Below are 17,012 nucleotides of genomic sequence, written 5' to 3'. Positions count from 1 at the left end.
TTGATTTCAAAATTGAATATATTTGCGGAGACTCTAATTCACTCCCTGACTTTCTCGCTCGTGAATTTTTGCAGGGATCTTCTGACACCTCCGCATCACGACCTCAACTCCTACCAAATGCTTTTTAAATATCACCATATTTTCAATCATTACCATTGTTACTCTATTCGCGTTAAAAGCTATTACTCCTAGATGGTGCGTAATCTTAAGAACTATTTACAGGCTACTTCCTCCAAGAGAGGACCCAATTTTCAACACATCTACTAGTTTAGTAGACCATGGTTACTACACCCATGATACCATATATCTTATTGTTCCCATCACAAATGATCATATATATCGTTTACAACAATATTCTGATACCAAACTAGAAATCCTTATTTCCCATTATTTTCGCAATAATAGGCATTATATTTCACATGCTGGTCAACATTCCCCGTACATGTTATGAAAAAATCTTGCAATAAAACTAGATCTATTTCTGTCGAACATGTTTATTCAAAGGAAGACAAAAGTCTTCTCCAATATTCAAGGCTTTACATTCTCTAGCTCATCACTCCTGCTGAATGGGGTCATTCCATGATTTTTCGGAAGTTTTCTGACCCTAACATTAAACCCAATTAATATAATTATTATGATTATCAACAAGCTTAGTTCTATGTCTTTTATTTTCAAAATCAGTTCTTCCAACACTCTCGGTGGATCCGTTTTGGACATAATTTGCAATCACTACTGGCGATATTCCCACTTGGTTCAAATCATGGTGGCATCAATTGGACTCCAATTTGCCGCCCTTTGTAGAACCTCTTCAGGACTCTTACTAAATTTATTGAAAAGAAGTTGATCTTCCTTTTCCTAAATTTTTATACTTTGTTATTAACTTCAAATTCCCCCGGATTATGGCATAACAATATACTATCTCGGTAATGTTCAATACCCAATATCTTACCCGCTAGATTGCCTCTAAGTGGTGGAAAAATTACAAAATTTCTTTGGAACAATATCCTGACCAATTGCTCGCATTTTACAAACAACAAAAACAACAGGCATCCGTTAATCCTGCTCCTTCCATGTTTTCTTCTAGTCCAAAATCTTCCAAATATTTTGACTATGATGTTTTCAAAGCCGAACTAAAGCAAAAATTAAAGGATAAGTATCCTTCAATTATCAAACAAGAATTTGAGCACAAATACAAAAAAGCTATCAAAATGAAAATGATCTTAATGGCCAATGTCGAATGCCTTACTGATTCTGATGATGAAATGTATTGGAATCACTTCTTTCAATTGTAACTCAGTATCTTCCGTAGAAAACAATCTCTCTAGAAGCATCCCTAATTACTTCTCCCAATATTCCCACTCAAAACCTTGATGGCGACTTTTCAGACACGTGTCAAAGTGTGGATCTCAATAATTTATGATCCATATGACTGCTCCATGTGACCTTTGCCATAGCACTATCCAAAGTAACTATTCAAGGACAAAATAATATCAATAAAGTAGATTCTCATATCAATAATTCTCAAAATAAAGCAAACCCGTGATTCAAGCAATCATGTTCCAGCTCACAAAGTGAATTCTCTTCACCGACAAAGCAAAAGCCAAATCAAAAAGTAGATTCCTCCTTATCTCTTTAGACTCTAAACATTTTCAAATCATGATCTCCTCTTCTATATAAGCTAGCCATTCCCTTTGCAAAAGGCATGCTTTCATAATTTCAAGAATTTTCATATTGTAAATTGTGAGTGTGATTGTAAGAGTGAAAGTGAGTGTACTTAGTGTGAGTAGTATCTTGGATGTTTTGTCCAATTTATTTCCAAGAGTGTAACCCTTTGTAGACACTCCATTTTTGACCACCTCTAAGACTTGGGTACTTTATTCTGAACACTCGATGATGAAATAGTATACTGTGTAATCTTTCAAATCTTTAGCAAAAGAATTAATTTTGAGCTTCAAACCCAAACCTTGCACCCCATTTAGACCAAGACCTATTTTTCTAGCCTGGTCACTCAAAAAGAAGCAAGACCAAAAAATGGCTGAGAGGCCACACATTTTTGGTCGGTTGGCCATGTTCGACGTAATAGGTATTTTGCAGTAGCAGGTTGCTCCTATGCACAGGCTTTGGCCACCTGTTCTCTTTTGAAGATATTTCAGTTGGAGGGTGATTGAAATTCTATAAATACAGCACCTCCCCTCTGAATTTAGGGTTATAACAAATTCCCAAAGGCACAGACAATTTCCCAAAGCTTTCACCTTTTTGAATATAGATACACTATAGATACACCATTAAAGCTCAAACTTGAAGCTTTTTGCTGAAACTTTGAGCCTGATTCAGACACTTAAGAGTGTTTAGATTGAAGTTTGTGAATCAAGAAACTCTTCCTCTTTTCAATAGGTTAATCTTTGAACCTTTTTTTATCACCTTTTCTCTTTCTTTCTCTTATCTTTACATACTGTTTTTTTAGAATATTTTGAGACTGAAATATGTGATTTAAGGTTAAAAAAAAGTGGAGGGGTTAGCCACCCATCCTTAGGTTTGCTTGCTAGATATAACCTCTTGGTTTTCTTCCATTTTTGCTCATATTTTACACCTCTTAAAACTAATTTTCAGCATTGTTTCATGTTGTTTGTAGGCTGTTTAATGTGTTAATTTATGCTTTGAATACTATAGTTGTGTTATTGTAAGTCCTCACGAATTTGGTCCGTTTAGGATATAGCAACCAATCCATTTGAGTTGATTGTTTTACTTTGGTTTTCATAACTTTTCATACTATATTTGGACCCTTGTGATCATGGGGAGGGTTTAAAGCTTAGCCACACCAACACAAGTTTGGTTAACTAGTTGTCTATCTTGCTTATTATTGTGTGCTGTCTTCTTCAAAAGTTGTTGTGAACTCTCTTCTAGTTCCATCTTTGAAGTATGGAAATGGATGTCTCATCCATATTCCATGAGTAAGAAGAAGAGTTTACAACAATTTTTGAGTTGTTATAGCTTCATCTTAGATGTTTCTATGATCATTACATACAATCTTGTGATGTTTGATGGTTTATGAAGTGTGTCCATCTCTTCCTTGAAATAACTTCATGATATGAAAGAGGTAGGTAGAATAGTCTTTTTTTTGCATTTAGTAATGCCTTTTCTTATTGCTCCTAAGATTATCATGCAACAACTTTGCGATAGTTGATGATTTGAGAAACAAATCTACCCCTCCCTTGAATATCTTTATGATAGGGAAGGGCAGCAGGGATAAACATCTTTTAGAAATCCTCTATCTTCATGATAGGGAAGGGCAGTAGGTAGAATAGTCTTTTTTTTTGCATTTAGTAATGCCTTTTCTTATTGCTCCTAAGATTATCATGCAACAACTTTGCGATAGTTGATGATTTGAGAAACAAATCTACCCCTCCCTTGAATATCTTCATGATAGGTAAGGGCAGCAGGGATAAACATATTTTAGAAATCCTCTATCATGCTATGTCCCAGCTCTATTGTAGCAGGTTTCCCTCCAAAAATAGTGGCCGGCCGGCTACCATCTTGTACGGTCGACTATCTCATCAGGCCGGTCGGCCAACTCTTTTGTACGACAGTGGTGGGTTTTTAAGTAAAATAGAGCAGATCTTGAGGTCAAAACAAGACTGTTTGCTAACTGTGAACAGGGAAATTTCTAGCAGCAAACAGAAAGGTTTTCGAAGGATATTTCTCTTTTGTGCGCACTCGATTCCTCGCTTTTCATTCAACTCCTTTAGATTAGTCATTTTGAAATTTGTGTTTTGTAATAATTAGTTAATTCAATCGATAATGTAATAATTAGTTAATTAGGACATTCAGAACTTCTTGTACGGGGGCAAATTTGTAACACTTGATGTATGTCTTCCAACCCCCATTTCTTTCTTCCTTTTATTTAAATGCTTTCCGTAATTGCATAGCGTCATATTTTCTTTTATCACTACTATGATTTGTATCCATTTTTGCATGCATTAAGGTTCAACTCATCATACTTAACATCATTGATTATTATTTTTACTTGAATACATGCGTTACCTCATGCTTTGAGTGGATCAATATGACACGTTCATAGTCGAATCAAGTAATTGCATTTTACATGTGTTACATTAGTCATATGTATTTCTTTAGGATCATGCATTTTTCTAACTATCTTCTTTTGGCTTGCCTTGTTTGAGTACTAGGTGAACATTTTTGCTTTAGCATATTACATATGTGTTTGTGTTGCCATGTCAAGCATATTATCATGAGACTACTCGCTTACTTGAATTATCTCTATGAATGCCTGTGGATGGAGGCTATTCTCCTTAGATTGGAATGAGTTTGATTATTGTACATATGAGTTCGCTTTTTCTTTGAGTAACACATATTCAAAACTCTTTTAAAAAAAGTATGAAATCAAAGCAATCCAAAGTAAGTGGCGTGATTTATACTTGCTTGCCTCACATAGTAATGTTAACACATTAATAATAAGAACATGAGCATATAATCTCCATAAAATGTACATCATGATTTAGTAGAGGCTAATCTTTAATCGGGTGAGTGGGGTACTCAATTTATGGCTTTCCCCTCTCATACCTAAGTTCTCAAACCGAGACACTTTGGTTATGATGGACAGGTAGCCTTTGGCACGAATCACAGGTTTCCTAAATTTTTTAAAAATATTTAGGCGGCGACTCTAAAATTTGACAATTCAGTCCATTTTTGACATCTTTGATGATTAATGGATTTTCTAAGATTTGTCGAATTTGGACTCTCATTCATTTTTTTGTTTCACATTATACTTGTGAAACCAGATTAAGAACCACGAGAGTTTGAACTGTAGGGCAATCTTATCCGAGGAGACTAAACCCCTCCGAGGAACGCGAAAAACCAACTACACCCTTTTTAAGTTTTCTTTTATCTTATCTTCTTATTTTTGGTTTTAATATAAGTGTTATATTTGTTTAGTATGCTTTTGATTTCTGAATTACATATTAAGATTAATGATAGTTATCAATATATTTTTGATTTACAAGAAGAATTGTTTAATCTAAGATTGTTATTATCCTTTGCATCAGGACAATCAATTATTAATCATAGTAAAAAAAAATTACATTAAAAACAAAAATCAAAGACGAACAAATTTCTCTAAAATATCTTCCAAAACTGTTACAATCTTTATTTTGTATCTAATTTCTATCATTAACATATAATACCCGCAGCAGTGCTAGAGGCCTCGAATTTGGCTCAAATTCACTCTCTTTTTTTTTTTTTTTTAAGGGTGGTTATGTGTTGTGCCAAAAAATTAGACATTTGGCACTAACTCATCGTACAAAATTATATAAAATTAACAAAATTTAACCAACAGTCTAACTAATCAATCAATTTTATCATTCAATCAGTCTAACCTAATTGACTGATCAATTAGGCTGTTGATTAAAATTTGTTAATTCCATATAATTTTGTACGATTAGTTGTTGCGGGATGTCTAATTTTTTGGCACACCCCTACACATAACCACCTTTAAAAAAAAAACCAAATCAACACAGCCCAACAAATAAAATAAAATAAAATAAAATTAAAAAAAAAGAGGAACAAACCAACACAGCCCAACAAATAGAAGAAAAAAAAAACAACTCAACCTATGTGATTTGATAAGGTGAGTGAGCTGGGTTGAACTAGTTAGGTTTATCACCCAACCAGTTCAACCCAACTCACACCCAACCAGTTCAACCCAGTTCACTCACCTTATCAAACCATACAGGTTGAGTTAGTACGTGATGTCTAATTTTTTAGCATACTTCTACACATAACCACTTTTGCAAAAAAAAATAAAATAAAAGAAAATAAAAGAGGAAAAAAATTTAAAAATAAGAAAAAAAAAGAAGAAGCGAAATCAACACTGCCAAAAAAATAAATAAATAAATTGAAATTCGAGACAAATTCAAGGCCTGAAGCATTATTGTAATACGTGGGTTTCATTTTGCAGTATGTGAAGTATTTGTTTCCCACTTTCAACTCCATGGGTGGTCCTAAGTTATAGATCAACCACCCACCGACCCAACCCCTGCCCCCGAATTTGCAGAATTTGGTATATACCACACACAATGTACCAACTCCAAAGTCTGAGAAATTTATAAAATGGGCTCCCTAATTTTGCAATGGCCGCCTACCTAGGCTGATGTGGATGAGTTAAAAATAGAGAAAATTACTGCACAGGGATGACAACATATATATAATCATAAAAAATAGTATTTTAATTATTAACATGTATAAATTTTTTTTACTAATTTATAATTTTTTTTACAGTCCAACTATGTTGTTATTTTCTCTTAAAAATAAGCAATTTATTTGGCTTAATAAGTTTAAAAGGTTACAAATCATTTTGAGTATTGTAATAAAATAAAATAAATTTTTAATTTTATCAATTTAAATATTAATCTTTTGATTTATTTTCAATATAAATTCTCTGTCTATTTCTGTTAAGTAAAACTAACTAAAAAATGGAATTTTAGCCATTAAACTTAACAAAAAATTAGTATTTTAAATATTTTATGTATAATTACATTAAATTTAACGGCTAAAATATTTTTTTATCAGTTTTACTTAATGAAAATAAGTAGATGGTTTAAATTGAAAACAAAACAAAAGATTAGAATTTAAATTGATAAAATAGAAACTCAAATTTTATATTGTTACAAGGGTCCAACTTTGAATTTTATTTATTATTTTCTCAAAAAATATATTTTTTAGTAACATTAAAAACGTATCTTTTTTTTAAATACTAAAAAAAATACTAAGAGTGTGTTTGGTAACGTTTACGTTTTCAGTTTATATTTACAAAAATTTTATAAATTGATTTTTGTTTAGTTTTTGTTTATTTTTAGAAAAACATAAACTACAAACGCGTTTGGTAATTGACAAAATGTTTAAAAAGATTTAAAAATATAAAAAAGAGTGAGAAATAGCAAGTGGTGGCAAGTGGCGGTGGAAGACGGTAGTGGAAAGTGGTGACGGTGGGTGGTGGGTAGCTAGTGGTGGTGGGTGGTGGGTAGCTAGTGGTGGTGGGTGGTGGTGGTGGTGGGTGGGTGGGTGGGTGACGGAGGCGGGTGGTGGTGGTGGTGGCGGGTGGTGGGTGGTGGTGGCAGGTGGGTGGCGGATGGCAGGTGGTGGTGGGTGGTGGCAGATGGGTGGTGATGGTGGGTGAGTGGGTGACGGTGGCGGGTGGTGGTGGTGGGGGCTGGTGGCAGGTAGGTGGCAGGTAGTGGTGGTGGTGGTGGTGAGTGTGTGGGTGACGGTGGCGAGTGGTAGGTGGCAGTGAGTGGGTGGTGGTGGTGGTGGGTGGTGAGCGGTGGGTGGTAGTGGCAGGTGGGTGGTGGTGGTGGTGGCGGGTGGGTGGCAGGTGGTTGGTGGTGGTGGGTGGCAGGTGGTTGGTGGTGGTGGGTGGTGGTGGCAAGTAGGTGGTGGGTGGTGGTGGCAAGTAGGTGGCGGGTGGTGGTGGCGGGCGGTGGATGGTAGTGGCGGGTGGTGGGTGGATGGCAGGTGGGTAGTGGTGGTGGTGGCGAGGGGTGGGTGGTGGTGGTGGTAGCGGGTGGTGGGTGGTGAGTGGTGGTGGCAGGTGGTGATGGATGGTGGGTGGGTGGTGGTGGCGGAAGACGGTGGTGGAAAATGGTGGCGGGTGGTGGCTAGTGTTGGGTGGTAAAAAAAAAAAAAAATTGAAAATTCAAAATGGAAACACATTTTTTGGCCAAATTTATAAACTGAGACTATTGATTTATAAATCAAAAATTTTACCAAACATATTTTTATTTAAATTTTTAAAATTTTTATAAATATAAACTGAAAATTAAAAACGTAAGCAAACGGCACCTAAAAAATCAATGCCAAATGTTATAAATTCAGCAGTTAGGCGTGTGATATGCAATTAAGAGAGTTCAATTACTATTCAAAACTTCTTTGGAATAATGTCTGATTAATTGGGAACTTTAACTGTTGTTAGCTGAAACCTAGGAATAAGCTAGATACTGCTGCGAGAAAATAAACAAATTTGGTTGACTCGTCAGTACAATTCTAATAATTCTTTTATTTTATTTTATTTTATTTTTTTTGGAGAACATGAGAAATAATATATTAATAAAATAATAAAAGTACAGAAATAAGATCCTAACACTGTGTTTGGTTGAGAGATTTGAGGAGGAATTTGGAAAGAGAAAGAAAAAAGTAAGGTGGAATGTGAATAAAATATACTTATATTTCACTAGTTTCACACACCGTTTCCCTTTCTCTTTCCAAATTTCTCCCAAATTTTTCAACCAAACACAGCATAAAGGGTCATCCGAACTAACAACAAAAGAAAAAAAACAAATCTACCAAAAAAAAAAGCAACGATAATTCTAATAATTTATGATTAATGATTTATCCATCGAATTTGTTCAACTCGAATTCATCTGAATAAGAGTCTCCGGGGAGTTTCCAAAACAGGAAACTCTTACCATGAAAAGTCTCATTTGGTTGAATTTAGACTGATCAAATTCGATAGATGTAGTGCTGTTAATAATTTATAGATTTTTTTTTTCCTGAGTTTGTAGCGTTGTTATTTTCAATATTTATTGTCATTGTTGTTGTTGTTTATTTTATGTTATTTTATTTTTGTTTTCATAAAAACTTGTTTGGTAAAAACAAAATTTGGAAAAATAAAATAAAATTACATATATCATTTTCCTATGATTTTTTATTTTTGGGTTTATTTTTGCCAAATTAGTTTCTATTTTTTGAAAATATAAAAAACAGAAAACAAAATTTGAAAAATCAGCTAAAGAAGAAATGTATTTCAAATTCAACTTTTATAAAATGAATTTGGATCACATATTATTTTTCTTGAATAAACTTCTAATTATTTTTAGGCACCTAAACTTACTATAAAAAAAGAGATAAATCACAATGTCACTGTTATAAGTTGACTAAATTTCACTTTGATTTCTATTATTTTAATTTAAACAATTTGATCACTACTTTAAATATAGTTTCAATTTGGTCATTGCAACCAAATGACCATCAATTTTTTTTTTTTTTAATTCTTTATATGTACACTTTAAGAGACTGACATGTGTAACAAAAATAATTAATTTTAATATTCAATTTGAATGAAAAGACCAATGTGAACCTAGACTGAAAATATAAAAACCAAATTATTCAAAATACAAAGATAAAAAGCAAAATAAAATTTATGACAAAGTACAAAAGATTAAAAGTGTAATTTACCCTAATAATAAATAATAAAAAAAGAAAAAAAAAAAAACAGAGCCATTTGTTTGGTTAAAGTGGCACCACCCAAGCCACTTTGCTTTTATATTGTTAGGTTTATGGACCACTGCTTTTGCTGCTTCTTCATTTTCTTTATTATTATTATTTGCACTAGAAAAAAAAAAAAATGCAATCTCCAGAAAAATAATCACCTTTGGTTGAGCTTTCAATATTTTTTATTATTTATTTTCAAGGAAAAAAAAAACTAGTTTGCAAAAAAAAAAAAGAAGAAAAGAAAAAAAAAATCTTTATTTTCATATAATTTTTTTTTTCTTTTTGGGAATAGTATTTTAAAAAAACTTTAAAATATTTTTTGATGTTTATTTTAGCCAAACCAATTTCTATTTTTTGAAGAGAAAAAAAAATAAAAAATAAAAAAAAACAGAAACAAATTGTAAAAACTCAACCAAACAAAGTGATTAAGATATTTCAAATTCAATGAGATTCATACTTACAATAATTTAGACCACATACTATTTTTCTCAATAAAAATTTAAATATTGTTTTAGTACCTAAACTTACTATAAAAAGACAAAAAAGAAAAAAAAGAAAAAAAAAGAAAGTTTGGCTAAGTGGCACCACCCAAGCCACTTTGCTTTATATTATTAGGTTTATGTGACCACGTCTATTGCTGCTCCTGCTTCTTTTTCTTTATTATCATTGTTTGCACTAATAGTACCAGTACTATTAATAGTGGTGGTAGTAGTAGCGGCAACGACTTTAGTAAATTTATTGCAAGATGGGCACATTGTAAGTGTTGCTGCTTTTTGAAGCTGAATAAATAACGAATTTTGTCTCTGTTGTTGTTCTAATTTCAATGATCGCTTCAACTCTTCCACCTCTTTCTTCAACCTACGATTTTCATCGCTTAACCTTTCACAACACTTCTTCAAGAACTCGCAGTCCACCTCAGTTTGCTTCAACTTCGTCCTACAAATACATCAATATGAAATTCCTTCTTGTTAAATTTTTTTTTTTGTAAATATAAATTTTTTAGATAAAAAAAAAAAAAAAAACAATCAAATGATGTGAATGTTGCGTTTTATAATTAAAATCTTCTAATATCTTAGTGAGTACATGCTTTCAAGTACGGTTATGCTATGTTGAGAATATAATATAAGACGTTACTCTTTTCTATAACAACTAATTCAATATGGTATTAGAGCAGACAATAAATTTTGTATTTAAATCTCTTCGCTTATATGATAATTAAGAAATATGAGAATATAATATAAAAAATTTGTCCCCTCAAAATGGTATTCATTATGACTATGAATAATGGCTGAAATGTATTTTTTAATAATTGAAAGTAATGATGCATATAGTATGTATTTATTTAATTTTTTGGTGTTTACAATAGAATTTCCTATAAAAGCAATAAATCTCAATTCGAACATATTATTTTGAGGGTTGATATGTATTACTGATTGAATTTCACTATATATATATATATATTTTTCATTTCTTACAAGGAAATACACAACTATAATGTTATATATGTTTGATGGGTGAATCAATGCAAAAGTTGAAAAAAATGATAAATTCATCTGAAAAAAATGCTATTTTTATATTAATTTAATTATAATTTTGTTAATCATATTCATCTAACAAACCATGTCTAATGGGTAAACACCAACTATGAAGTTTGGGTAAATTATATCAGCAATCCTTATATTTTGATAATTATATATAATTGTAATTGGTTTAATTTTGATCCTAAATTTATAATTTTGTCTTAATTTGGTCTAAACGGCATATGTCATACTTTTATAAACAAAATTGTAAACTTGTTCAATACCTTAAGTAAACCTTAAATAACTCAGTGATCATTTTCTGTCAAAAAATCTAATCGGCGCTATCAATTGAACTAAATTGACACAAAATTAATGGTCAAAATTAAGAGCTTGTTTGGAGTGCAATAAAATATCACACTTTTTATCTTTTTTATCTTTATTGGATCATATCACCTCTCTATTTTTCTGCATATTTTTTTGTAAAAAGTTAAAAAATGCACTTATTTATATCATTCCCAACAATAAGTAAATTAAAAATTATAAAGACTAGAATAATACAAATGATAAAATAGTGGGACTATTGATGTAATTTTGCAAGAATTTAATATTACCTTGCTCTTCTGTTTTGAAACCACACTTCAACTTGCCTCGGCAACAGATTCAACTTCTCAGCTAGTGTCTGTTTTTGAGTCTGCAAATTCAATCCCCGCATTAAATTATTTACTTTACTACTGTTTTATTACTTTAAAAAAATCAAAAATCTACTGAAACCCCCACAAAAAAAGTAAATAAATAATCTTACAAAATTATCAATGCCCATTTATTATAACAACATCAATTGGTCAAAAAAAAAAAAAAAAAGAAGAAAGAACTAGAAAATTTACAAAATTAGTTTTGGAAGAGGATCCTCTCTAGCATTTTCTTTCTGTAGTTATCATCCAACGATTGATCAAAAAACCACAAAATGTAATAATGACCAGTTGTTAAATTGTAATCTTTGAATAAAGTGTTTGGCGAGGACTGAAGGAAAAAAGTGTTGGATAGGGTCCGAATTCATTAGTTTCAACTCTTCTAAAAGAGATACATCTGCAGATTTTATTTTTTTATAGTTAAAGAATCTAAATAATTTGAGATTTTTCTTCTTCTAGCGGCTATGATTTTCAAGATGACAGGATAAAATGATATCGCATAATAATTAAAGAAATGCTACTCTAGTGGGGTAAATGTAATTGACACAAGAAAAACAATGGCGAAAGAAAGTTGAAAAATTAAATAAAGAGAGGTTGGGGGATATGACTCATTTCGGGAACTATTCTAATAACTAACAATTAATTTTCGCAGATTAAAAAAAAAAAAAAATTAAGGGAGAAAGAGAGAGTAATATAAATATATATAGGAAATACCGGATTAAGGGTACTATGAAATTTGAAGCTTTCTTCAAGCAAGGTGGATTGTTCCTTGGTGAGCCTAAGTTTCTTTCTGCTGCAATTGTTGTTGTTGTTGTTGTTATTGCTATCACTATCGTCATTGTTGTCATTACACTTTTTTTTCTCTATGTTGCATTTGTCTAGCTCGGTTGTCTTTGAACTCGATCCTTCAATTCTGTAATCAGCATCAATTGCTTCTCGATTCATGTGAGGAGGAATCGAAAGCTCCAAGCAAACAATTTGTTTTTTTTTAGCACGGTCGCATTTAGGCAGTGTAAACTCATCCACACCGATTCCTAAACCGAGTCTTGTGTTGCACTTGCATGCTTCTTCTTCATCATCTCCCATGGTTTTTTTTTTGTGTGTGAGAGAGACAGAGGTGTTAATAAGACTAATATTATTGACAAAGAGGAAAGTCAAGGAAAGTGAGCATTTTATACTGTTTTTTTCTTCTATTTGAGTAATTTAATTGGGTATCAGTGAAATCAGAATTTAATTATGTATTAAATATAACTCATTAAAAGTAATGAGAAGAAAGAGTAAAATGTGAAAATGGAGTTAAGGCATGCGTTAGAAATAATGAACACCATCGTAGGAAACTAGAAAAAAATTCAATATTAACATCCTTTCATTTGACTTTTGGAGCTCATAGAATTTAAGTCATTCTAATTATGTGTCCTATCTTTCCACACCTACTCTTGTACCCTGTGTTTAGATTATAAATTTAAATAGTTATTTAAAAAATATATATAAAAAAAAATATGAATTATTACTATATATATATATATATATTTTCCCCTTCCTTGCCTTTTCTTTCTCTTTTCGAATTCGCAGACAAATTTACGAACCAACACAATTTTAAATTAAACGAAATCATGTGATATCTAGGGAGGGCTGAGCAAGGAATCTGTGAAATCCGTAATTCGATTTAGTCCAGTCCAATCTAGTAGATTTGGATTGGTTTTTTGAATCCGTGGTTCAGTTCCGGATTGAAAAATTAAAAATCCATAGTTCACGGATTGGTTCCAGATTAAACCCCACGGTTCCAGATTGGAACCGATCCGGATTGTATACAAATAGTCTATATTTTTATTATGCACCCTCCTGCATAGTATCTTTTCTTATTTCATATAAAACTTAAATCCAAACCTAAACTTGCATAGTATCTTCTTTTATTACTTTTGTTTGCTAGTTTTTAGTGTTAATTTGTAATAGTCTAAATACTTATGGTGGAACTAGTTTTCTTATAGTTGTTTAAATTCTAGAACAGTTTGTCGCTGTTATGAAAAGACATGTTGCTATTGTGAAACTAATATGGTTCTATATTTATATTTTTATGAAATTAAAGTGTTGTAGATATATTTTTGTTATTTAATTATGTAAATTGGTGGTCCTAAACCAATCCAATCCGTGTTTAAATGGATTGGTTCGGATTGGTTCTATGATTTAAACGGATTGAATTGATTCCAATTTTTCAAGATCCGTAAATAACGGATTGGTTCTGGTTTTACTCCAATCCGGTCCAATCCGGACCATGCTCACTCCTATATCTAGGGGTGAGATTCCCAGCTATTGGGCCAAAATCTGTTTGTAGTTTTTGTTACAAATGGTATCATACTGTCACAATAAATGTAAGGAATAATAGCAGTCTATTTAAAAGAAACAAGGAATGAAGGAAACTAAAATGTTTATTGTTGACAAACCGAGTTTGGTTAAATTTAGTTTGCACTTTTGTACTTTGTTTTATGGGTATTTTACACTTTATTCACTTGGAGTTACGCAAAAAACAGAAGAGAAAAAACAAAGAAAGAAAGAACGATGTACGTTAAAGTTTGATTTGTGACACTAAATTTCCTTTGAGTTAATGCCAAAGTGATTTATTTTATTTTATTTTTATAATTTTGTTTTCTTTTTCATTTTATCTAAATTAATATTGCATATATGTGTTGTCTGAAAATTGATTTTTTAAATCATTAAAATTATGTTGGTAAGGGAAGAACAAAGGAAACATTAATGGGTTGAGAAGGGCCAAGGACAAGGGTGGTGTTGGAAGGAGGATGGGGCAAGGACAAGGTAAAGGAATGAGGTGTGACACGGTTGGGGATGAGGACAAAAGCTGATAGAGTGGCGGAGGAGGTGCGATGGGGTTGGAGAGGGAGGAGAGCTGGGGTTTTGAGACAGTGGTGATGGGTGGTGATGGGTTGTGATAGATGGTTGTGGTGATTTTGGGTGGTGGTGACTTGTGGTAATGATCGATGATGGTGATTTAGGGTGGAATTAATTGGTAATAATCGGATCAATATGATTTTTTTCCCCATAGGCAATCTATACATAAAGACCTACAAAATAAATGAATAAGATAATCAGAGTAAGGCTCGTGCTAGGTCTCACAAACGCAACTGTATTGTCCATTGTCTATAGTTAAAAAATGTGGATTGGAGACAAGCTTCCCTTATCCTTATAGTAGTATAAAATAGAGATGCTTTCTACCATGAGACTCACTTCCATGGTCCAATCAATTAATTTTTCAAGCACCCAAGTGTAGATTATATATTAGAAAAGTCTTCCTCAAAAATATATTAGAAAATTGGATTAATCCAAACATAAGATTTGTTTTTTTTAAAAAAAAATGAATGGTATGCCTTCAAAACTATATTGTTGTGATTTTTATTTTGAAAGATAAATGTGATAAAATCATGTGATTATAATTTTTAGATCAATTTGAATTTGTTTTTCTTCTTTTATTAATGATCTACATACTATGACATAAGACCATATTTGTTTGACAGATTATGTTGGATGATTTGAGTATAATGAAATCGAACGAGATGATTATTAATGTGATTGTATTATGTTGGAGATGTAACATAAATTGTATTTGTTTATATACTTGTAAAGTTGAGGGTAAATTAATATTTTTATCTATAATTCTCGTGAGATTGCTAATCCCTTTCCTGGAGGGTATTCATAGTCCCATGTCATTTTTCTCGGATAAACACGAATTTTGTGAAATCCACAAATTACTAATCTGATCCCCTCTCCAAACTTCTAAACAAACTTGACCTAAAAGATTAACAGATCAGATCTTGAAGCTAAGCCTCATATTCTCATTGCGGGTTGAAGACAAACACAACCCAATAGAGAAAGAGAGAGTGTGTGTGTGAAGTAGGGCAACATCATGATCAGACAAGGATGACTCTCTCTAGTCTTCATTGAGGACGAAACATTGATTAATGCATCAACCATGAATGGTTTTGTTTTAACATGAAACGCACAAGTGACCTCAATTCTACCCTTTATTATTAATGAGAAATTATTAAATATTCTCAAAGTAATTCTATTTTATTTATTGATTGGCAAATTATACATTATATTCCAAAACTCCAACACAAAAATAACGGGTCACACAATCAGCTTATGAGCATGTTATGTGTGTGTTTGAGAGAGTAAAATCTGAGAGGTTAGCATTACAATCTGTTTGTTTGGATAGAAAACGTAATTTTTAGAGTCTAGTACAAAGAAAAATAAAAGTAAATCGAAAACGCATTCTATGATCAACATAAATAAACTTATTTGGATTCTGTATAAACTTATTTGGATTCTGTAGAAAATATTTTTCACCGCTGAAATAAACGGAGCGTAAGGGCAGGGGGTCATCGCATTCACATAAAAACAGCACACCATCTGGTAGCATGGGCTGAGTTGAGACATGTTTCCCTGACCCCTCTATCAATAATTCTCTCTCTCTCTCTCTCTCTCTCTCTCTCTATGGCATTACATTAAGGCTCATATATATTTGGTATGCTAGCCAATTCTCCCCAGGGTCTCCACTCTCTCAACCAAGAAAAGAAAAGAAAAGAAAAAGAGGATGAAACCTTGGGGAGTCGTATTTTTGTGGCTGATTGCAAGTGCTTTGGTTTTTGTTTCCAAATGTAGCATCAGCTCTTCTTCTCATGTTCCTCTAATGTTTCTCCCGGGAAGTCTACCCATAAGAGAATTGAGTGCTTCATCTTTCAATCAACAACATCAATACCGCAAAATTCAGGTACCATATATATGTTTACACACACTATACTATTATATACAGTCTACACTAGAGTTAGTGTAAACTATCATGCTTTTTGTTTTTCTCAAAATATATCCAAAATATGTCAACTCCTCCAAATGAGAAGTTATCTAGTACGTCTAATCTACCCATTGGGCTTTTAAAAGAGAAGTTGATTCGTATTATACTCATTAAAAATTTGTTTGAGATCGACTCGTCAGGTAAACAAGTCAAACTTAAATGCATTTTAAAACTCGTTAAGTTTTCAAGCCAAACATGAATAACTTATTACTCAACTTGATAAACTTATATACACTATAAAAAAATCAAGCTATTTGAGCTTGACTCATTCGAGATCGGCTCTTATGGAAACTAACTAAAGCTTAAACACGTTTTGAAACTCTTCAAGTTTTCAAACTAAGCTTGAACAATCTAATTTTCTGCTTGATTCAACTTGTTTACAACCCTACTTACCAGATGACTGTATGCCCATCTTATATCATTGGAACACATACTTAATTTGTCTAAAATATATGTAAATAAAGAGAAGAAAGAAACTAGTTACATGCCTCAATTATACTTGGAAGGGCAGCCCGTAGGGAATATAAGCCAGACCTATAGGACAATTTTTTACTTTAAACTGCTTCAACTCTCTCAAATCCAACTACTTTTAATAACTGTCATAATTATCAAATTTAATTACTTCAGATAACTATTATTTTAAATCTCACACATGTA

The 17,012-nt window shown here is 32.2% G+C and overlaps 1 protein-coding gene across 1 annotated transcript; it reads right to left on the bottom strand.

Annotated features, from left to right (window-relative positions):
* Window positions 1-9,680: 9,680 nt before the first annotated feature.
* Window positions 9,681-14,618, bottom strand: LOC114312485 (homeobox-leucine zipper protein HOX1). Its single transcript, XM_028258727.2, has 3 exons — window positions 12,206-14,618; window positions 11,414-11,493; window positions 9,681-10,218 (listed from the first exon to the last, which is right to left on the bottom strand). Exons 1-3 carry the CDS (start codon window positions 12,575-12,577, stop codon window positions 9,900-9,902), a joined length of 771 nt encoding a protein of 256 aa, XP_028114528.1. The 5' UTR covers window positions 12,578-14,618; the 3' UTR covers window positions 9,681-9,899.
* Between the last annotated feature and the right edge of the window lie 2,394 nt (window positions 14,619-17,012).

This window comes from Camellia sinensis, chromosome 4 (genome assembly GCF_055761805.1).
Source record: "Camellia sinensis isolate YWXY chromosome 4, ASM5576180v1, whole genome shotgun sequence".
Taxonomy (NCBI): domain Eukaryota; kingdom Viridiplantae; phylum Streptophyta; class Magnoliopsida; order Ericales; family Theaceae; genus Camellia; species Camellia sinensis.
This window is presented reverse-complemented; position numbering and strand designations above follow the sequence as displayed.

Excerpts from the sequence above, each read along its gene's own strand:
- LOC114312485 (XM_028258727.2), bottom strand. The coding sequence starts at position 12,577 with ATGGGAGATGATGAAGAAGAAGCATGCAAGTGCAACACAAGACTCGGT. Across the intron at positions 11,494-12,205 it reads TTCATAGTACCCTTAATCCG|ACTCAAAAACAGACACTAGC; the intron begins GTATTTCCTATA and ends TTGAATTTGCAG. Across the intron at positions 10,219-11,413 it reads TTTCAAAACAGAAGAGCAAG|GACGAAGTTGAAGCAAACTG; the intron begins GTAATATTAAAT and ends ATGTATTTGTAG.